The following is a 22,862-nucleotide window of genomic DNA, read 5'->3' on the forward strand; positions in this document are numbered from 1 at the left end:
AACTAAGCACTCTGCTTCTAGACAATATATTACTTAATCTTTTGTCTCCCTCTTGTCATGCAGAAGGACTCAAAACATGAAAAAGATCCCCTCGTTTTGCAGGTGGTCAGAAAGCGTTTATCATGTCCACCGGTTAATGACGGGCCCGTCTTTTGTAACTTAATCACAGTACACATTAGTCTGGCAGCTTCTCTCCAAGGTCGATACCACGAGCAATCCCGCTGCCGGAGCAACTCAGCGCAGGCGAGATCCCCGCGTTCGCCGACGCTGCTCTGCGAAACAAACCCCCACGGAGCAGCGACTTTCCCCGGCGGGGACCGCCCCGCCAGCAGCCCGGAGCGGCGCGGGGACCGCGGGCATGCGCGGAGCCTCCCCCGGCCCGCCCGGCACCGGCCATTGGCCCCGAGCGGCGGGGCGGGGGTGCCGGGGAGACCGCGCCCGCCCGCCCGCCGCCGCTCCCCTCCCGCCGCTCGGCCAAGTTTAAACACCCCCCCGCGCCCAGTCCGCCCGAGTTCGCGCGAGTTGCGCGGGGCCGCCGGGGGAGGAGGGGGCGGCCGCCGGAGGGAACCCCGGCGCGGAGGGAGCCCCGGCGCTGCCTATGAGGGCGCCGCGGCGCCGGGGGAGCCATGGACGTTGTCGGGGCGCCGCCCGCCCTGGAGAAGAACGCGGCGGAGCTGACGGTCATGGACGTGTACGACATCGCCTCCGCCGTGGGGCAGGAGTTTGAGCGGGTGATCGACCAGCACGGCTGCGAGGCCATCGCCCGCCTCATGCCCAAGGTGGTGCGGGTGCTGGAGATCCTGGAGGTGCTGGTGAGCCGCAACCACATCAACCCCGAGATGGAGGAGCTGCGCTTGGAGCTCGACCGCCTGCGCCTGGAGAGGATGGACCGCATCGAGAAGGAGCGGAAGCACCAGAAGGTGCGGGATGGGGCCCAGGGGGACGCGGCGGGGCTGGGCTGCCGCAGCCGGCCCGGGGGACAACCGGGACCCGGCCCCCCCGCCCGCCGCCGGGAAAACAAAGAGGGCGGCCGGGGTGGCCCGGTGCCGGCGGGGGACGCGGGCGGAACGGCCAGGGCAGGCGCCGGGCTCGGCGCGGATGCTGCTACAGCGTGGCTGAGGGTTTGGGTGTGTTGTTGTTTTCCTTTCCCTCCTGGAAGTTTCCTTCCTCCTTCCCTTTCTCCACCCCTTTCCCAGTCGCCGCATATCCTTCCCCTTGCGTCTCCTCGATTAGGATTCCTGCTCCATCCCCTCTCCTGAGGAGAGGATAGTGCTGCTTCCTGCTAGGCCAGGAAAGGTCACAGACAATAATACACTTCTCTCCAGAGCTGTGAATGATTTAGCTGTCTGGTTTTCCTGGCACACTCATCAGGAAGGCAAGTCATAGGACAGAGATGGAGGATCAAGTGATGAAGAGTAGGGAAGAGAAGTCTCCCTGATTCCTGCTCCATCTATTGATGCTAAGATGTTGTCCCTTGGCTCGATCTGGGGTGGTCACAGTGTCCCCTGACCCTGCTCCCATGAAAGCCCAAGGTAGAGATCGTGTCCCTTATCCTGTTACCCTCATGTGGCAGGACAGCATGAGCTGCTCCGCTTGCTGCAGTGTAAGCGGCAGATCTACTCCTTAAAGAATGGTTCTTGTAAGTGACTGTGCTAAATCATCACTGCTGCCTTATGCCATTCCTGCTTGCACACACAGATTCAGAATAACGAGGAGAAAGGGAATTTGTAGAAGACTTAAACTTCAAGAGTTGGCTTTCATTTAAGTAAATTCAAGTTTTATGTTTTAAAAGAGTCAGCTGGGGGACTTTCTCTTAGGATATGGAAAATTCAGGGTAATTCCTGCAACATTTTGTAGAGGGAATCTCAGGGTAGTGTGTCTGAAAAGGATGGTAGAAGATCTTTAATATATAAAGCCCTGGTAAGTCTCCAAGGTATGAAGGAAGAAGGTCTAGAGGATAGAATAGGAAACAAACCTTGTGCTTCTAACACATCTAAGGAGGCAAGAGGGTGTTCTGTTGTGCTGCTCCCATACAGTGTCTGCCCCCTCTGCTAGAATCAAATTAACTCTCCAGAGCCCTGGCTGCCAGCAGGTTTTTGGAAGGCACGTCACCTCTGGGAAGAACCAACAGTAATTCTTTATCGCAGATATTTACAAAATGCTGCGCAGTGAAGTAGATACTGAACTGGGCCTGGCAGCGACACCCAGTATCGTTGTACGAGCTGATGTTCTGTGTGGATGCTCTTGAAGTTCATATATGTGTTAAAAAGTTTTCTAAACTTGTTCAGTGCGTAACACCGCCTGGCAGATGCCAGCTGATCTCCCTGCCAGCTCACTGTCCCTGCCAGCTTCTCTGACAGACAAGGAATGGCTCAGGGAGCCGTTAGACGATCCAGATGAAACTCTGGTGGAAACATGTTTTAACAGGGAAAATAAAGTACATCAGATGTATTTTTTTTAAATTGAGTTGATCCCCAGCGCACCAAGACCCTATAGAGCAGTCTGTGTTCCCATGTGAGGGTTTGAAGACTCTTTCACAGGACAGGTACTGGTAAGCAGAAAAAGCCAGAGACTGAGAAATATTTGTGACCCAAAAGCCTCCAAAAACCAATCCAGACAAGCTCTTAGTGGTCCTTGCAAGCACCAGTTTGAGATTTTAGCACTTAAAATCTTTAAATGTGAATCTGTGCTGCCTATAAACCTGGCTTAACACTGCCTGGAGTTTCCAGAGCTGGCTGGCACCCGTGAGCCCAGAGATCTGCCTTGGCTGTCCAATACTTGTGCTAATGAGGACTCAGAAATTAATTTCTCCTCCAATTTATTTGGCTCTTCAACAGCAATAAATAAATAAGAACTTTTGCCTAGGCAAACTTTAATACAGTTGTGTGTTTACAGTGTGGCCACACATAAACGATGTAAGTTTAGATAGCTCGGGGTTTTGTGTGTGTTCTATATTGTGTGTTGCTTCTAACTGACGAATGTGCTGTTTTATTATCTAAACTAGGTCAGCGTGTTATTTTGGCTACAGAGTTGTAATATGCAGCATCACTGTAAATAGTCTAGGTATTGGGCACTATCAGTTTCATTACAGATTTGCTTTTCTCTCACAATAAAGTGTTTCAAGTAAAATAGAGATGATCCAGGAAACTTTATTTACTTCTGAATTATTAAGTCTGCATGGCTTGTAACATCTATATGTTACTTATAATCTGTCATATAGTGTTTTCTGCAAACTTTTAGCAAGTGTTATAAAATGACAACAATGTAGTGATAAATACTGGAATAAAAAGTCAACAGGAATATGATTTTCCATTATCAGAGCATACATTCAAAGCAGAAAGCTCTCCTTTAATCTCTCGGCAGAGCTTATTTTAGCCTAGAGCTGTGCTTGGCGGGGTTGTTGTCTGCATGTTTTGTTGTTAGGTAGGAAAGGGGATGGATGAATGTAGAAGGCAGCAAGTGACTCAGCCCGGCTCCAGGGATTCACATGCAGCTTTTTGTGATTGAAGCACATACGTGAAAATACAGAGAATGCCCCCCACTGCAGAAGTGTGATTTATGAAAAAGGCCTTTGGAACAAGTAAAGCTCTAAATACAACTGTTTTTTCCTTGAGGACTTTATACTTTTTGTCCTAATTTGACCTTTATGGAGATTGGCGACAGCTGCTCTTGACGCGCAGTGTCCTGACAAATGGGGGTTGTTGGCATGACCCGTCTCGCTGCCGCCAACATCGGTGCCGCTCACGACATTGCCTGGAGAACAATTTACGTGAGGAGCAGCACAGTTTTCCTTGTGTTTACCATGTGCACTCGGAGCTCAGAGTTTGCTGCACTGTATCATTATTTTACACGTGTATTTCATAACAGAATTTAGGCTGGAGATGCTGCTCTTTCAAAATGAGTGTTCCTAGCGCTGAATCCCCTGGCCCACGCAGCGGGATATTTCTGGGGCATTTCTACCAGCCCTTGTGGCTGCTTCCCCGGATGCGGGAGGTGATTGTTGCTCATGTTTGATTACCTTGTCGAACAGAGCAGTCCCCTTCATCCGGCGCTCACAGCAAAATGGGGCATAAGGAGCCATCCTTTGGGTAACCTGCACATCAAAAATGTTTGCATCAGGAATTGTCTCTTTGTGTGTTTACAAAAAGAGACTTCGATAGTTGGTTTCTTGATGCTGGCATTAGAGAAGTAGATGTCTTCTAAGAAATTCAAAGTAGTCTCATTTAATCGTTTTTCTATAAGAATCATAGTGGGATTGTTACTGGTTTGATCTGTAAATAGTCGAGTCAAAGACTCTTAACGTGTTTAAAAAATACCAATGTGTTGTCCCGGTCTACCCTTTAGGAATTAGAACTGGTGGAGGATGTCTGGAGAGGGGAAGCACAGGACCTTCTTACCCAAATTGCACAGCTGCAGGAGGAGAATAAACAACTGATGACAAACTTGTCTCACAAAGACATTAATTTCACAGAAGAGGAATTTCAGAAGCATGAAGGCAAGTTTGATATTTCAAATTCAGTACTTGCTTTTGTTATAAAAAGCAATACTTTATAAAAAGTATTTTGACTGGATAGCCTGGCTCTTTTCTTACAGATTAATGTGGGTTTGGGGTTTGTTTTTACCTGAATAGGAAATCTCAGTATACATGGTGACACTGAAGATGTGATACAAGGTGGGGGTAGGAGGGAAAGAAAAGCCTGAACAACTTCTTGTTTGGCTGAGAAGCATCTCTGAAAGTAAAGTCTAGCTTCATTTTTTTGGTCTATCATTTTAGTTTGCTTTTTGTAGAAAACATTTTTAAGCCCTCCTTATGTTTTCTAATTCAAGAGGAATAATCCATTCAGCAATGTTTATTTCACCATCATGCACAAAAATAAGTGCAACTTTCGATCTATTCAGGATAACTGTAAGGCAGCAAATCGAAAGTTTTTTGAATTACATCAGTCTACCATATGGAGATATTCTAGGAGAATATTGTGATCCTCTCCTAGAATAGGTGAGAGTCATTTCACTTGGTTTATCTGCCTTTGGTTCTCTCACTTATTTGGGACTTAGAGCCAATTTAGAGTAAGTGAAGAGATTTATAATCCAGGGAGTGGGTGAATCCTAAAGAGCTGAAATGACCAGTTTGTGGGCAACGTCTTTCCTGAGGCAGAGTGGATTTCAAGACATAAGGTTCTGACTTGCAGGTACAGGTGGATTTCACTGCAGCAACTGCAACAATTGCCATCGCCAGCTCTCGCCCACCGCCCAGCAAACAGCTCTTTCCCAAGAGCAGACGAACAGATGTCTGTTGGCTCCACAGTTTGTAGCACATCATTTGAAGCTGCTGGATACCAAGTCCATTTCATGATATTTTGCTGAGGTTTACACTGAGGAGTTGGGGAAAATAAACACAAGCATAAAGCCTGTGCAGCCTTGGGGATGAGGCGGCCTTGAGCCGAGAGCTGGAGCAGGCAGCCGAGCGTGGGGACAGCGTCACCCCAGCAGCAGAACCTGCCTGCGATGGTGAGTCAGTCTGGGAGCTGCTGTGTATGGACAGGACTCTGGGCTTTCACAGCAGGTTCGGCCGATCAGTAAAGCTGTAGCTCCCTCAAAAGGCCAACAGCCTCTGTGTGGCGTGCAGAGCCACCGGCCACCTGAAAACCAGAGCGCACGGCCGAGCTCTCCAGTAAAGCACCAGGAACAAAGCGACATCCTTTGCCAGCCACTGGAGGTTGGGATCAAACAGACGCTCACTGTAGGTGGATGAAACTCTGTCCAACACTGCAGAACTTGCGCCTGCTTCCTCCCAGAGGCCGAGCGCCACTCACTTGCCTTGGGGAGGAGTATAATGAAAATTGTTAAACCTCTCGTGATCACCGCTTTTTTACAACAAATGCCATGCTTTCAGTATAGGAGTCAACTAATGGCAAAGAAGTCGCTCAACATCAGCCTTACAAACTCCATGCAAAGTTTCAGAATGGCAGTGATGAGTCATGGACAATGAGGACTATGACGTCTTGTTATAAAGAACCAGCTTCCCCTTTGTTCTCTCCTTTTTTTTTGTTTTCCTTCTTCCAGTGGGTATCTCACTCACTGCAGCTCATGTGCTATTTAAATATAGCCATACTCTTCACATTCGGCTGGCCAAGCAAATGCCAGGCATGCTTTTCTTGTTATTTTTACAGTGTCTAACCAAGTATAATAACACAAACAAACCCTATAAACCCATTCCAGAGACCAGATCCCAGGATCACTGGTATTCTTTGGCCAAAATCATCAGCTTAAGTCAAATCGCATTAATTTACAGCAACTCCACCCTCTTAATGGGACCTATTCTACCAAACCCAACTGTTTTCCTTTTAGGAAATTTTGTCATTGGTGAATGGGGATAGATTTATCTCAACAGACTAGTTTGGATAGTGTCAATAAGCAGTCACGCTGCTGTTTTTTCAGTCTCCATCATTTGATATGATATGTACAGAGTCTACAGGGGCAAGTTTTCAAGCTAGACACTCTGTTAGCTGGACTGACTCTGACCAGACTCCAGTCTTTGTATCTCGGTGTGATTTAGTTTTGTGATGGTGTCTCCCTCAGTGGTTACCCCCTGGGATTAACTCACCAGACAGCTAAAGCAGTTATTTTTAGCACAGGCAAGAGAGGGCAGTGATTTGGGTGTGCAAGACTTCAAGGTTCCATCCTTGCCAATTCATAGTCGCATCAGGGTTCACAGAGCCTCGCTTCAGCATAATGAAGGTGTTTATAGGAGAGAGGGATGCAATCCTGTCTAAACAGGAGTGTTCCGCACAGCGGGCACCTACCGAGGGGCTGAGCAGCCGAGGCTCACGTGAAAGGATGTGTGGCAAAATATGCAGGAGGGGTTAAAGATGAGTCTGCAAAATCCATTAATGCTGCTTATCCCGAGCTCAAACCGAGCACTTCCTGATGGTGCTGAGTGGCTGGAATATCCCAGCCAAATGCCAGCAGCAAACTTGACCGAATGCGTGTCAGACAGGACGGGCAGGCTGCTGTGTCACTGTGGCGAGGGAGCCGCTGGCTCAGACGGGCTGTGGGAACACAGAGAGGCAGCAGGACGGCAACAGTTGTGTGAATCTCTTGTGCCGGCTGCTGAGGAACCTGCAATTCCCTTTTAAAAGTGAAGGAAAACTAATAATCTGAGTATTCAGGTATTGGCGTAGTGTCACAGGCCCTGACTGGCACTTTGGGCTGTTGTGATAGAGGTATAAACAACAGTTAGTGGGTCCTTAAACATAAATAAGGTTGGTGGGGTGGTTTTTTTCAGTTTCTCTTCCTTTTATTTTTTTTAATATATTTTTTTTCACTTGCTTTCCTTTTTCTTGCTGGAACAATGCAATGATCACAGCAATCCAAAGGAACAATGCAATGATCACAGCAATCCACAGGAAGCTGCTCATAGGCTGTGCCTAGAGAAGCCAGCTGGGTGTGCCATTTATGATCCTGCAGTTATTAGTCCTGGAATCATTTAGAGCTAATTACTTTACATTTAGGGCACTTAGTGATTTCATTCTTCCCTTCCACAGTGCTGGAGGAAATGGAAGAAGATGTGACTGTTTCACAAACACTTCCCACTTTTCCTTTCCCCTCCTCCTGAAATACAAAGGATAATGTAGTGATGCGTGCGCACAATTGAAGTCTTTTATGTTCACCAAATGTTAGGGAGAAAAACGAGCACAGTGGGAGGAAAAGCAGTCAGCACTGAAATGGTACTTTATGCTTTAAATAGCACCTGCTATCTAGAGATCTCAAAGCATCTCCCAAGTACTAATGAATCCAGCTGCACTCACTATTCCTGGCTCCTGCTGGGCTGAAACCACCAGTCTGGACTTTCACTGCAGTCCCTCTGTGCTTCAAGGCAAAGTTTTGGGTTTCTTTGTTTTAAAAACTGCTGATGTGTTGGGCCCAGTCCTGAGACTGGATCCAGGAACCTGTCCTGGGGTTTGTGGCTGCAGTGTTGGATCAGACCTCTGTGATGGGAGAGCGTGGATCCATTAGAAGAGTTAAGTAGCAGGATATGTCAGTGTCTACTTGTCCTCCCTGGTGGCTACAAGCTGTTATCATAGTGAAGAGTAATCCTGCAAAGAGTTAGAACCTAGAGCAGAGAGATAAGGACCAGGGTCCAGAAATAGAGCAGCAAACACCACTGAATTAAAGAAGATGAGAATGTAATACTAGAATGTGAACACCGTGTCACTCTCGGCTCTTTTCTGGGATTTGGCAGGAATGTGTCCTCTGAACCACATCCCCGGCCAGCCGTGGTCACCAGTCGCTTGCCCAGCAGAGCGGTTCTCTGCTGTGCCGCAGCTCAGCAGCGAGACACTTACCCATCAGTTCAAACCGCAGATGGTCTGTAGGCTGGAGTTCCTAATGACATGCAGCTTTGGATTTCTCTGATGAGGGAAGGACATAACCAGAAAGTCTGAGCTGATGTTAGTAAGTAGAGACTTGAGCGGCTGGATACATTTGATGTGTATGCAGCATCTTTCTGATGTGGGAACTGCTTTAATGTATTAAAAAGGAATTGGCTCTCCAGCCACCCCAGAGGGTTTTGTAAAGGGAGGCAACTGAGGACCTACGTAACTAAGTAGTTTGCCAAAGGCAATGGACCAAGACAGCAGCAGAGCCTGGATTTGAGCTCCTGCTTGGCCTGGATTTTGGCCAGAGCAGCCACACAGCACCCTGGTCACAGGCTTTCATCTCAAGCCATCCTATGGCTCACGTTGTGCAACGTGATTTTATGTGACAGTTGACAACCATCAAACTGCACGTCCTTGCGCAGTTAGTGCAGTAGATTTATCATCATCTCACCGAGTTAAATCATCCGGTCTGTGTTTGCTCTGAAGAGCCCATCACTGTCGTGCCAGTTCTCCATTATCTCTCGAATGGCAAATAATGGAAAAATGCTTCCCGTTTTGTGATTTATGATATTTCCTGGTGATTCGTTGGTCAGATGTCAGATGAATCCAGTCCATTATTTATTTTCAAACAGGATGTTGGATTCTTGGCGATGTTCCAATCATCATTCAAAAGTGAAATGCCCTGTAGCGTTTTTCTCTGAAGTACAGTTATTCTAAATACGAGTTATCATACAGCAGGATGGGGAAAGGGTTGCAAAACATGAGGACAAAATACGTGACTATAATTCCGACTAAATTCCTGTTCTAGGCTCAGGGTGGAGGTGCCCTCTGCAGGTCCTGCTTCCTCTCCCTTCCACCCAACACAAAACTGGGTTTCAATGTAAAATCATTCCAGCCCAGTTCACCTGGGGTTGTTTGGATCTAGATGCCATCCATGGCACTGACATGCTGTTTAGATCTTGCTGAGGATCCAGACCATCCTTTTTACAATTTTCAGTGGATCTTGGCCAGCTGATTGTGCAGATTATCACACAGATAACCAAGCTCCCAGGGCGCAGTGTGAACACTGGTGTAAAACTGCTGAGGCAGCAAGATGTAGCAGTGTCACTCCCCTGTTACAAATGTTTCTGAGGACTGTCAGTTCCTTTGTTAAGGACTTTCTGTGCAGCAGCTTTATGGATTGCATTGTGTCACCTGTGTTCCTGTTACCCTTGAAGTAACCTTCAAAGCATCTTCCAACAGCTTCTCTGTAATTCTACCAGCAGGCAACTTCCAGAGTCTTTACCTAAATATTTCTCGCTGTTATTGTTCTCAGTCTCAACAGCTCCTGATTGTCCTTAGTTTGTTTCGTGTGTTTTTTTTTAACCAGGAATGTCAGAGAGAGAGCGACAAGTCATGAAGAAGCTGAAGGAAGTGGTAGATAAACAGAGGGATGAAATCAGAGCAAAGGACCGGGAACTTGGACTTAAAAATGAGGATGTAGAGGCTGTAAGTGGCTCTTAGTCCTCCTGTTTCTCTTCGTTCTCACCCACACTTCCATAGTCTGCTTTCAAGTTTTAAATTAATGCCCAGGTCACTTTTGCCAGCAGTGAGCAGAAGGTCACTGAGAGGATGGGTGGCCCTGGGCACCACAGCACAAGAGATCTGGGTTTAGTCTCAGATGAGCCACAGACTCCACCGAGACTTTGGGAATCGTGTCATGTCTTGGTTCTTTCTATGTCAGGAGGAATGACCTCCTGACCCATATTTTGCTTCCCATCCTCATCTCCTGAGGCCGTGGGACTTTTCTGGTACTAGTGAGGCCAGACCCGGATGATCTCCACTCTACCCACGTGCCTCTGGCTGGTGCTGTGGCCTTTCAAATTGATGCTGTCCATACAATGCCCAGCAGGTCACATCCTGCCTTAGGAGGGAGCCTAACAGCTTCAAGAAAAGTACTTGTAATATAAATTGAATACTAAGCATTCCTCTATGTTGTCTTCCCTCTGCTCTGGGTTAAGATTTGATTCAGAATCCTGTAAGCCACCCTGTCCTTGAGCTTTGCTTTTTCGAAACATAATATCAGAAGTGATGGATTTGCTTTTAGCTGGAGAATTCTCTTTACTAGGGGAAAAAAATGCCTCTTTACTCTGGAAACCAATTAAATTTTGGTGACTGCAACTGTAGTAGATAATTAGATATCAAAAAAAAATAATGTGAGGGCAAAAAGGAGGAGGATGGGGGAGAATTTTCCAGGTTAAATTCAATAGGAACACACAACTTTTTCTTCAACATTATATTTGGGACTTGGTGATCATGGCTGAAAGATGCTGACCTACTGCATCAATGTTTTGCAGCTGCAGCAGCAACAGAACAGGTTAATGAAAATTAACCACGACCTGCGGCACCGGATCACCGTGGTTGAGGCTCAGGGGAAGGCGCTGATTGAGCAGAAGGTGGAGTTAGAGGCTTATCTGCAAACCAAGGAGCAGGAGATGGGCAACCTGCGAGCAGAGCTGGGGAAGCTGCGAGAAAAACTGCAGGGTGAGGACGGTCAAAATGGGGAGGAAGAAAAGGTAAGACGCACTTTAAATCACTTTTTAAACAGCCTTCTAAAGAGCTTCAGGCTTCATACCAAGCAACTTTTCTTTGGATAAACATGATAGATGCAGAATTCGCCAAATACCAGAACAAATCGTTGCTTCAAAGGAAAGTGTTCTATTAAAAACCTCATGAGGCGATCCAAAATCTCTGGAGCATCGGCTGTTAGTTTGGATTGGAGGCGGATAGCGGTTTGGTACTGCTGTATCACTATGCTTGGCTTAATTTTGTTTGTACACATCAACCCCTTCCCCAGAGGAAAACAAACCCATCCATTAAACAGCCTGGATTTTCTAAAAGATAAACAGCTGATAAGTAGCATAAACTTTGCCGAGTTTGCAAAGATGTGAGCCCTAATGGGTCCCAAAGGTGCAGTGCAGTGTGACCGTAGAGAAAAGAAATAGTGTCCGAAGGGGTCACAGAGACAATAGAGAACTCTGCACGCTTGGTCCTCACGGTGTTTAGGGCACTTCTCATCTGTCAGGACTAAGCCGGTCCATTGCCACCAAATCAATATATAAATATTTGAAGGCACCTTTTAGATGAACCAACTTTGGCCTTATTTCTGCTTCCTATTAGAATTAGTGCAGTGAAGCGTTACTAGCACAAATGCTCATGAAAAGCAAATATTACTGCTTGCGTACTCAGGTCCTTGCAGGAACAGTCAAAGGGTCAATCTGGAGTTGGGGCTGAGGTCAGAGCAGCAGGAATGCAAACCTGGGGGGCTCCCCGAGAGAAAGACCCATCTCTGATCTGGTTCAACCCTTCGTCCTCTTTATGGTTCCAATTACTTTTCTTTGTGCATATGAGAGTACTTCTGTCATTCTAAAGCAAATGTGCTGTATTTCCCTTTGTTAATGCTGCTCTTTAAGAGCACAAAATAGGATAAGGGGTATTCTGATATGAAAGAACTGATGGGGTACCCTGGTCCCCCTGGGATGTGACAGCCAGTGTTAACATGTCACTGCTGAATGGGGCAAACACTGTGTTAATCACGAAAAGGATGATTTCATTGCTGTTCATTTAGTCAGGACACCCAGATTTGTAAATGGGGCTGTGGAGCCCAGGCCTGGAGCCAACAGGAGTGAAAGTGTCCTCAGTATCTGGAGAGAAAGGATGCATTCTGTACCTCTCTCCAGCTCATCAATTCTGTGGCAGTGGCGCCTCTTCTAATTAGAGCCGGTCCCCGCTCGCTTTGCCAGGAGGAGGGTTGGACTGAACCGCAGTGGCGAGCAGCAAGCTGGACTAGCTGCGTGCTCTGGAATGGACGTTGCTCGTTGGCTTCAGTCAAGTACATTTGCATTGGCTACCGGCTGCTCAGTCTTTGTTGGTTTGAGCAAATTCTAGCAAAAATAGCTTATTTGCGCAAAGGCGTGGGGCAAATATACAACTAAAAGAACAGGTATCAGCTCAGACCCTAATCTAGAGGGGTGAAGAAAAGTGTTTGGGTAACCTCCTTTGAACCTCTTGTTAGGTTGTGTCAATCTTTTGTTTATTGTACTCCGTGTAAAGAATGAATGGGGTGAATCAAACAGAGCAGCGAGCATCGCTCTGCGGTTTTGTCTGTGCAGGACAAGGACTGCAGTCCCTGCTCTAGAAATTGATAATGCAGCAGCTGTAGGCCAGCCAGGTTTAACCTGAAATCCTGTATCTATAGATAGCAAAACAGTCTGACAAACACATTAGCTCAAAAGAAGGTTGGATCGGGCCTCCAAAAAATGGGTTTTCTTTAAGAATTCCTGTAGTTAGCTCCTCAAATTTGCAGCGTGTATCCCAGCGAGGTGTCACTGCAACACAGGAGCTCTGAGACTCCGATCTCTGCATCCTACGAGGAGGGCGGGCGGCTGACCCGGCTGCTGGTAGACTGGGAAATACTCTACACTCCTCAGCCACGCACTCGCATGGTGAATTAAAGACCATGTTTCATTTCCCAGGTAGAACCAAACAACGATGACTGCCTCTCAGAGTCAGAAAAGATGGCAATGGACCTAAAAGATCCGAATCGTCCAAGATTCACCTTGCAAGAGCTCCGGGATGTCCTTCATGAGAGGAATGAATTGAAATCTAAAGTGTTTTTACTTCAAGAGGAGCTTTTATATTACAAAAGGTAAGTTAGATGTGCTCTCCTGTTGCATGCTGTACACAGAGGAGCCACAGTGCAGGTCTAGAAACCATAAACGTGCTCTTAAATAGTGTTCAACAAGCTTATATTTCTGCAAAGGCTCAAGGTAGAGATTGCAAGCGTATGGCTTTAGTTTGAATCTGGTTCCTCAAAACAGTCCTTCCCTAACTCCCAGCTTTGCCCTGAATCTTAGACAGATTACAAACATTCAACAGTTTTGAACTTAAAAAACAAGGCTAAGACTGGGTCTAAAATGAAAATTCTAGAACTTTTATTCAATGTATTCCTCTTCTGCCCCTCCTTGTCACAATGGGAAGAAAATACTGAAAGGAGACCCGGTTCTAGGTGCTGTTCCGTGGTTGACAAAAAGTCTCCCATTGATTTCAATGAGCTTGGAACAGATCTTTTTGCATTTCTTCATCAACGGTACTACCTCAGACTGAATTTTAGAACTTAAAAAGCACTTCCATGGCTTGGGAGGAAAACATTAATTATATTTTCTTTCTTTCAAGTGAGGAAACAGAAGAAGAAACCAGATCCCCTCAACCTACACCCATAATTCAGTCAAAACCCTCAACTCAGCCTGAATCTGGAATCAAACGCCTGTAAGTAGCATATTTTCTGAGGATACTGGATATAGCCTGCAAATACTAAATGTTTCTTATGGGTAGGACAGTTTTAAAGAATATTATAATTTAGATAACCACATCTCTAATGTATATGAGCGAGACATCAAAGGAGCACTTGACAGGTATCATGAAACAGCAGTTGGCTTTGAGCAAAACTTCTGCCTAGTTCTGGGTCACCGTTCAGTCTCGGATTATTTCCTGCGGTACCTTTAGGTCCCTACGTGCAGACAGCAGCAGGGAGTCCAACCGTGCTCCGTGTGCTGGTGTTTATGGGCCACACTGGTCTGCCCAAGAAGCCCACGCCAGTTCTGATGTTTCCTTCTCAACGACACTGTGCAGGGTAACGTTTCATTACAGCTGGGACGAGCCGCTGAGCTCTTCAACACACACACCTGATCCTAGAGAATTTTCTTGTCTAGGCCACGTAGTCAGACTCCAAAGGGAGGTGCTACCAGTTGTGGTCTCAGCCTGTCCTGGGAGCCCAGAACTGAAGTCAGTGCTGCATCTCAGCGTGCGAGGATTGTAGGAACAATGCTGCTGTTCAAGTGCAAGGACCAGTTCCTTAACACACATCCCAAGGTGGTGGAGGGGCAGAAACCGCTGGTCATGCTCAGAAGACGCATAAAGGGTGTTGGTCACAGTAAAACCAGCTGCAGACCTGCAGCAGTTGGGTGTGGAGAGCAAAGCTTCCCCGTGACCTCGCTGTGCCCATTTCCCTGCTGGCTTAAGCCTTCAGACCCTGACATGCCCTATGTGTACAGCACAAAAACCTTCTGTTTGCAGAGCAAACTCACTGCTGGAGGGGATGCCAGCTTTCCTGGCTATAAAGAACCCCACCTTCTTATCATGAAGTATTTAATGTTGCTGTTCAAAACCTAAGTTTACTGTCAGAGGTTTACATCTACTAGAATATCACTTAATTACAAAACCGCAGCGTTAGCCAATCCATTTGTCTGTTGAAACTCCCTTCTTGTACATTTACTTATTCCAAATTCAGTCCTGTAACCTTATAGCAAGTCTTTGGTTTTTGTGACACTGGAAGCCTAACTTTTTTACCTGCATAAATGATTTTGGAACAGACATTTCTTTCCACATAAAAAGCTCTTCCATCCTGCCCCCATGTCCATAACCTTCAGTCCTTGTTTAATAATAGCAGCAGCCCCGTATGAGTAAGTTCCATGGGAAGACCTGGACTGATCCAAAACACCATAAAGCCAGGAGGTCACTTTTGATTATTTTCAAAAGACTCCAGTGTCTGCCTGTGCTGCTTCGTTTGCTGAGAGAACCCTTCCTCTCATAAGACCAGAAAATACATTTTGAGTTTGGGCTTCAGTTTTCATTCTGCAGCTGCAATGATGATAATAATACTTCGTCACACCAGATCTCCACTGCAAAGCTTCTCTTTGCTTTTACATTTATTTTAGTACGTTTTAAAGCTAATCCCGTTGTGGGGGACGGCTGGTTTCAGTTTACGCAGTTTGCATTGATTGTAGTTTCCATGCTTGATTTATGAAGCAAAGGCAGCACAAAAACGGGAAGGGACATTGTAAGATGGAACACACGATGATGAGGTATCAGCGTTGGCTCTGCCTCCTGCATTCAGACGTGTTTTCAAGCAGCTATCTCAGTGCTTTCGTCCTCTCAGTTAATTTATTAGTGAAAATTTATTGAGTATCAGCCCAATCAGTGCACATTTTCAGACTCCTGTCTGAATTTTGTTTCTCAAACCACACACAGTAAAACATAAAACGATGTTGGTTTGGTGAGAGTCCTCTTCTGCCAGACACTGGAAGCACGTATTGAGCTGCCCTGAAGATGAAATGACTTCCTTTAGCTGTCATGCTCTGTCCCCAGGTTTCTTTCTGCTCTCTCTTAATGTAGCCATCGCATTAAATAAGGGAAAAAACCCTCCACTTAAGTAAGCTGAAGGATGGTAATAGTTTTCCGGTTTGTTTTATTCCTGCAGCCTGTCTGGATGGGATTTATCTAGTGTGGGTTTCTTTTCTTTCCCCCTTCCTGTGTGTGTGTGTCGGCAACAGTGTCCTTGTAGATGTGCTCTAAAAAGACAGGAAATGTCACTGCTGGGAAAACCAAACAACTCTCCATAGCCAATGACATGAGGAAAACTTGTAACACTGGTATTTGCTTTTCCCTCCATTTCAGACCTTTCCTCCTGGTTTAAACAAAAAGCCGAAATACAAAAGCAGGAGAGGCTGTTGCTGTCCTCTCAGAGAAGTTTGATGCTTCCCCGTGTAATGTGCCCTTTTTTCCTTCACCACGCAGCATCTCAGGGAATGAGGCACATGTATATGTAGCCTGTGCCATCTAAGATGGTTCTGTTGGTTCTGTGCAGCATCCCCATAAACAACAGAAACCAGAAATGAGAGAAATCAGCGTTTTTTCACTCCCAGGGTTTGCATATTTGAGGCAAACTCTGCGCTCAGATCTCAGACTGATTTGTCTCTACCACATCACAGGTCAGAATTTTGATGAAATAATGTAAGCAGGAGGCTTTACTGAGGAGGAGAAATACAAGGATTAAAAATGCTCCCTCTGTTTTGAGCAGAAAACACCCTTTTGTTTTCTCTTTAGGGATACGTGCTTGTTTGTCACTGATGTAATGCCTGAAACAGCCATAGGTTTTCTTCCAATTCTTGCAGTCTACAAAAGCTGATGTGTCTGTCTCGTTTCTGCAGCTCATGGCCTGTGCCACGATGCATAAAAACAGAAGTTCTAGCTACTGCTAATGATACAACAACGTTAGCTTGTTTGTTTTCATTTTTAATCTAAGAATAGCAGTGTTAGAGTGACTGTGTTGGGGAGAGCTGCGTTTGGTCACAAGTGAAACGTCTCTCGTGATTTCAACTTAATCTTTAATTGACATTAGTCCACAGTTCAAAAAACTATTTGGCACAAGGGAGAACCTCTGAGGAGAATCCTTAGAAAAACAGAGGGTGTTCCAGGTACGGACGAAGGCGCGTTGGCAGGTTTGTGTGGGGCTGGAGCGCCTCGCCAGCGCGCGCTCTCGGCCTCTACGTTGCATGAATTGAATTGTATAATGCGTGGTAAAAGTGCTGAACTCTGACAAAGAACCAGTCTTGCTGCTGGAAAGCGTTTCTGCTAGAAGAGTCGCAAGGTTTCAAATGAGTATTTAGCTGCCTGCAGTTGGCGTCTTTCTGCATGTAAAGCAACGCAGGTTGTTTTGGAACAGATACACGGGCCCTTTAACCAAGTAGCTTGCAGAGGAGGTTATTTCAAGATTTCACCTGCGATACTGGTTTTTAACGTGAAACATTTGTAAAGTCTTTAACTGTAATGCTGGTCCTGTCTAACCCCGTTTTCTGTGCAAATACCCAGTAGTCACAGCAGAGTCCCATTTTGTAGTTCATAACATACACCTCCATCCCTCATTTCATCATGTATGTGCCTGTTTGTCTCTTGGGAAGAAAAACATCCACTCTGCTCTGCATTGCTAGAGGTGGTCGTACCTTGATGAAATCCAACCCAGACCGCGGGCAGAAACAGAAAAGTGGTATCTTTTAGAAATTCGAAAGCAATTGAAACTGTTACAATGACTGTTTTTTCTAAATAAGAGATTTTCAGTGAGAAGAGCTATCTTGGGTGATGCAGATCCACCTCTCCTGTAACACGTCCTGTGTGGTAATTCAAAGTAACCCCATGTATCATGTTTGCCTCTCTTCTTTTTAATGGAATGCTTTTTCTTTCCCTTGCTCCAGTCTTATCTCTTCTGTGTCTGTACTTTCCTGACCAGGATCTTTACAGCCATAATGCCCATGGTAGCAGCTGGATTGATTCCAGACGATCCCACATTGCAGCCAATAAGAAGACTTGTGTCCCTTGTAGGAATTTTTCTTTAAATGTTTGGTATCGTGGTTCCCTTTTGCATGACCCCGTGTTAACATGCGCTGCTGGTTACATTCTCATCGGCTGCCTGTGGGATCACAGAGGAGCAAAGTGCCCATCAGAATGACCAGTCAGTACTCAACTCATCATAGTCCTCCATGCTCATCCTCAACTATTGACATTTTATCACCTTTTGCCTTAATGTTACCATGCTAAACCATTCCTTACTCATAGAAAATCGTTGCAATATGCAATTTTAACCAGCATCTGTTAATTTTGCTAACTAAGCGTGCCTATTCACAATTCACACCAATGCTTTTTAAGAAACCCATGTCGTTCTAATGACTGGTTACCAATCAGTTAGATTTGCAGAATGTACTGGCTGATATCTACATTAATGTCCAGTGTTCTTTATAGGCTGTTGCTTCCATGTCTTTCTATCTCTGCACTGTCTATTTTGTCTCAGATTATGGATTTTGCAATAGAGTATTCACTCTCAGTAATCTATTCTATCATCCTATTCTTGGCTGCCGCCAGGAGACGTACTGATAATTGTTAATGCAAAGTCTCTTTGCATTAGAACTGCTGCTTTAGTGATCCTCATATTGACAGCAGCAGCACAGTGTTTAAATTCCCTTCCTCTCCACACGGACAGGCTTTTCCCAAACATCCTTTTCTAGGCATAATAACAATTCTCAACGTTTCAGAAGGAATTACAAAAGCCTAACCCTTCTGCTTCGTGTAGAGATTTTACAAACACATTTTTCTATGATTTAATTTCATGAGAAAGTGAAAAATTGCTTGGACATTTGAAACTTACTGCATAAATAGAGCAGTCATTTGTGTGGACTTCAAGACATTAAGCCTGGCCATGCAGGACCAAACAGGCTCAGCAAAAGCCTCAGTCACGCGACACTTCTTCTGTCAGCTGGAATCAGACATTGCCCCGCAAAGACACAGCATACGTGTGTGAATTTTTGAGCTCCTGTGATGAAGGTGGTAGAAAAGTATGAGGCTAATGAAGTGCAAAAGACTTATTTCACTATTAAGGCTGGACATTCGAAGCCAGGAAATGCAAACATTCAGGTCCTGCTAGCAATGTTAGATATCTGGCATTGCACTTGTGTAGCTTTTTATATCATTTTGTAGTCAAGAAAGAAGTATTCTTATATTCTTAATAATCAGCATCATGCCTACCTGCACGCATGGTAGGATATTTTTTGAGGAAAACTGCCTCAAAGCTCATCTGACATTCAAATGCAGCCCCTGAGGAGACTGGAGACAGGGAGGGCAGAGCTCCCGGCTCTGCACAAGGCGGCCGGATGGTTGGGATCGTGAGGCTGAGGGAGACGGCGGGGGAAGAACCTGAGACGGGGGGTGTGAACGTGGGGTCAGGTTTATGCCTTGACCAATATTCCATCACCTGAGTTTATATTGACATTTACAGCAGAAGGATTTAGCAGTTCCTGTGCTGGCTCAGAACTGCATTATGCTTGGTACTGTGCAAGCAAAACACTGTTTACCTCCTAAATGCACCGTTAAACCAAATGGGCAAGCAGCCAATTCCAACCTTTGATAGCTGGAACCACAATTTTTGCATTTCTCAGCAGACCTAAACACCGCACTAACACCTCTTGTACCGAACTCATGACGAACATTGGATTTGCCTAACCAAGTAACTACATCCTATACAAATAAAATGATATTAAGGATTTTTCCAACTGTATTTTTTTAGCTCTGTTGTCAGCGAAACTGTTTTTAGCTCTGTTGTTGTATTAAATGGCTGTTGGTTCATGTACGTCATTATCTTAGAGCACCCAAGCTGTGTGATAGGAAATGACGTGCACACTTGTGTGCATTTGTCTGGAGCCTTCATCCTGCAAACTCTGGTGCACATATGTGCATTTATTCATTTCTTTTTCCAGGCATCAAGTCTATCTATCAAAGTCTGTACACCTGGAAAAAATGTGGAGGCTTATTATCTTATGAATTTCCCTGCTGACATCCTTAAAAACATTATCTATTTCTGCTTTATGGCAAATTATACAGATTTAATGCCAAAGATACCACTTTACTTATGCCAAGAAACTAACCTGTATTGTGTCGCTTCTTTACCTCAGGGCTGGGGAAGGGGGAATATACATCTAAAACGATACCTGCACCTTGTAGAGTCAACAGCATTTAGAGCTTATTTGAAGCTTCCGTAGCCAAACCGCTTGAGATTGCATTGACTCCATCTCTAATAACATTTTGACATGCCCTCCCATCAGGCTTCACTGCCTTGATTTTTGCAGATGCAACCAGATTTTTTTGCTCGGTGTTTGGTTGTGCTGTGTATCGCGTGGGGTGTTTGAAGTGTTTTCAAACAGTAAACACTCTTCTTTCTTTTCCTTCCTTTCCCTTCCCTTCCCGGAAGGTTTAGTTTCTTCTCTCGTGATAAGAAGCGTATGCAGGCATCACAGAAACACGTCCACTTCCAGGATACCTTTGGAGATTGGTCAAATTCCAATAAAGATGACTCCTACACCGAACAAGGACAAGAAGCCCTGCAGCATCTGTGACTAAAACCTCGAGGTGCTGAGTTTACCGCAGTAGGGCTCGACAGTCCGGTGACAAGAAGCTGCTGTAAACAAATGGGGCAGCTCATCGCTTTTCTTCGCCTCGCACACCTCGGTGGTTGCGTTTCAGATGTACTGCTCAACAGGAATCCCTCCCTGGTTACTTGGTGAAAACAGAATCCAAGCTTTGTAGGAATAGTCACCGATACCCTGGGACATCGAAGCTTTTAGATGACTTGTGCTGAATAACAAGTCGATGGTCTTGTTCATGCATTAACTACAGTAACACAAGCTTCTTTAAACCAAAAAAAAAGGACCTGTGCCGTTATTGGAAGTTTGTTTGCAGTGTACAATATCTAGTGGCAAAGACTCTTTTACCCTGTTTGTTAACACTACCGGTTGTTTGCTTTTTATTTCTGTAAGAATTTTTTCAAGAGGGACACGACAGCCGGCTGCTCCCCATGGCAGGTCTTTGTGCTGCTGGGTCCCCTGAAGTTCAGCTGGCGTCTGCATTTTGCAGAATAACCGCTTGGAAATCCACCTGACACACACTGATAAACTGGAGTAGCCTTGAGAGGGACAGCGAGTGTACATTTCCCTTTCTGCTTATAGTGCCTAAAGCATGAAGAAACCGATGTATGAGGTGAGCGTGCCTTGCATTTTGTCATGAGTTCTGCAGTACTAATGGAAATTGCTTACCAGGAGGAATTCTAACACTTGAATTTTTTCCTTCTTACCAGGGACTTCCCCCTAGAGTGGCAGCAGCTGCTGTCAAGGAACGAGGTCTCTTTCCCACAGACAGGTTTTTAATTAAGTCACATGCCACTCTTCTGTGTAGGCAAGACTGCCTAGTTCAGGGTGACAGATCCTCAACTACCTGACATCAGCTATTGTAACTGACTTAGAGATGACCCCAATTCCAAATGTTTTTCTGACTGAACACTACCTGGGGAGGTGCTGAGGCCACTCTGTGAACTCGACCATGTAGGAGGGTCGGCGCTGGAGCGCGGTGCTGCTGGTGAGGAGTAGCTGGTTGTGGCGAGGCTGTAGGTGACTTTGCACGTGTGGCTCAGTGCAGGGGCTGTGAGCTGCTGCTGGCACCTTCCCCAGCGACTCCACCTGCTCTGCATCGAGCCTTTTCCCAGGAGTAGCACTAAGGGCAGAAAACAATGCTTAGGCTGGAGTAAAGCTCCAACTACTTCAGGTACAGAAGTCTCGAATGACAGCAAGTGAAAGGCTTTGGTGCAGGCCAGTTTTTAACGCAGGATAATCCAAGACCCTGGATTCTTTAATGCGTACGGGCAGCAAATGGTATCAGCCTGTCTACAATGTCACAGCCCCGAGACAGGTTTTGCAGCGGTGGGCTGAGCGCTGCTCTGCTCCCAGCTGTAACTGTGCTGCGTTCGAACACGGACCTTCTGTGTGCTCTGGGTAGAGAAGGTGTTTCCTGCGTGTTCCTGGTGTCACAGCCATGCAGGGCAGGGAGGAAACGTGGCCTTAGATGAAAGGCATCTGAGATAGTGACGGCAGCGTCTGGTGCTCGGTGAAGCAGATATGCTGTTGTCTGGTTACGTTTTGGTAACAGGAATTTTATGCTTACAGCAGCTATATCCACAGAACAGCAGCACTTACCCCCTTGTGCGAAAAGCAATTCTTAAATGGGGGGAGTGTCTTAATTTAATCATGCTTAAGTTGCTAAGATCTCAATTTGACTTCCATATTAGAAAAAAAAATACACTACAGTTGTATCAGGCAGTTTAAGTGCGAATTGTGAGCGACACCCGTTGGGTCTCTCCCTAACACAGTTCAGTTGTTTGGCGCATTTGGGAGAGACGCAGCGATCAGAAACAATGCCAGAATGCTGTGGGTGCACGGCCTGAATAAGCACATTGCTTTTGAGATCAGCTGAGAGCAACGCACCGGGATAATAGAAACACATAGACAACTGTTTTCCCTGGTGTCTGAGCCATGTTGCATAAAGCACATCTCCCCGCAAAGCTGAGCCCGGACACTGTCGTGGGTCAGATCTGCGGCCAGTTCCACACAATGGCACGAGCACCACGACCTTCCCACCCAGCTCTGCAGCCCGGTACCTCATAAACCTAGTAAGTTGCTCCTGACCTGCTGGTATTAACCACTTCACTCCTCAGTCTCATGTTTGAAATGCTGAGTTTATACACTCCAAGTGCCATCAGAAAGGGTGGCGTGTAGGAAAGAGTATGTAATGATCTGAAGATCTGTCACGTTGTTTCTTAATACCCAAGTAAAATCTGCTTTTAGAAAAGGGGGCAGGATGTTGTCAGGTATGGGGTGTAACAATCCTGTCTGCAAAGTGCAGGATCACTGAAGTTTTTTGGGTTGGTTTCTTTGGGTGTTTTTTTGGTTGGGCAGTAAATCATTTTAACAGTTTAATAAATATTTCTGAAAAACAAGTATTTCTGCAAGACTTGTGTCCCCTTTTTTTGTCTAAATACCATCTCTTCTTAGGGATGTAGCATATGGGGGTGTCTTTTTCCCCTGAAAAAGGCTCCTACAACTCTTCATGGAAATAAAGCCTCAAACTGGGCAAGGTTTTCAACAGGGGCATTCGAAGGCTGACAAAAAACTACAGTTTAGAATACATTAACAGACATTTAGCAATGGCTTTTCTCTCTCACCTCACAGAACAAATGAAGGACATGATATTACTAAAGGTCTCACCTGTCCCCTTGTCTTCAAGAAAACAGAGTCA

At 45.7% G+C, this 22,862-nt stretch overlaps 1 protein-coding gene across 4 annotated transcripts; it reads left to right on the forward strand.

Annotated features, from left to right (window-relative positions):
* The first annotated feature begins 420 nt into the window (after nucleotides 1–420).
* RILPL1 (Rab interacting lysosomal protein like 1) lies at nucleotides 421–22,566 on the forward strand. 4 transcript variants are annotated; one of them, XM_065851417.2, is made up of 8 exons: nucleotides 421–920; nucleotides 4,345–4,495; nucleotides 9,748–9,866; nucleotides 10,715–10,933; nucleotides 12,893–13,065; nucleotides 13,593–13,685; nucleotides 17,482–17,569; nucleotides 19,990–20,125. In XM_065851417.2, the coding sequence occupies exons 1-8, from the start codon at nucleotides 627–629 to the stop codon at nucleotides 19,993–19,995; spliced, it is 1,143 nt and encodes a 380-aa protein (XP_065707489.1). In that variant the 5' UTR covers nucleotides 421–626; the 3' UTR covers nucleotides 19,996–20,125. The 4 variants fall into 4 exon arrangements, with proteins under 4 accessions (XP_065707489.1, XP_065707490.1, XP_065707488.1 ...); XM_065851418.2 differs by lacking the exon at nucleotides 17,482–17,569 and adding an exon at nucleotides 16,597–16,672 and having other exon boundaries at nucleotides 423–920; nucleotides 19,990–20,108; XM_065851416.2 differs by lacking the exon at nucleotides 17,482–17,569 and having other exon boundaries at nucleotides 426–920; nucleotides 19,990–22,566.
* The last annotated feature ends 296 nt before the right edge of the window (nucleotides 22,567–22,862 follow it).

This window comes from Patagioenas fasciata, chromosome 17 (assembly GCF_037038585.1).
Source record: "Patagioenas fasciata isolate bPatFas1 chromosome 17, bPatFas1.hap1, whole genome shotgun sequence".
Taxonomy (NCBI): domain Eukaryota; kingdom Metazoa; phylum Chordata; class Aves; order Columbiformes; family Columbidae; genus Patagioenas; species Patagioenas fasciata.

What these genes read in the sequence shown, in the direction of transcription:
- RILPL1 (XM_065851416.2), top strand. Translation starts at nt 627, where the DNA reads ATGGACGTTGTCGGGGCGCCGCCCGCCCTGGAGAAGAACGCGGCGGAG. An exon ending in GAGCTTTTATATTACAAAAG is followed by an intron (nt 13,066 to 13,592) that starts GTAAGTTAGATG and finishes CTTTCTTTCAAG; the next exon opens with TGAGGAAACAGAAGAAGAAA. An exon ending in GAATCTGGAATCAAACGCCT is followed by an intron (nt 13,686 to 19,989) that starts GTAAGTAGCATA and finishes CCTTCCCGGAAG; the next exon opens with GTTTAGTTTCTTCTCTCGTG.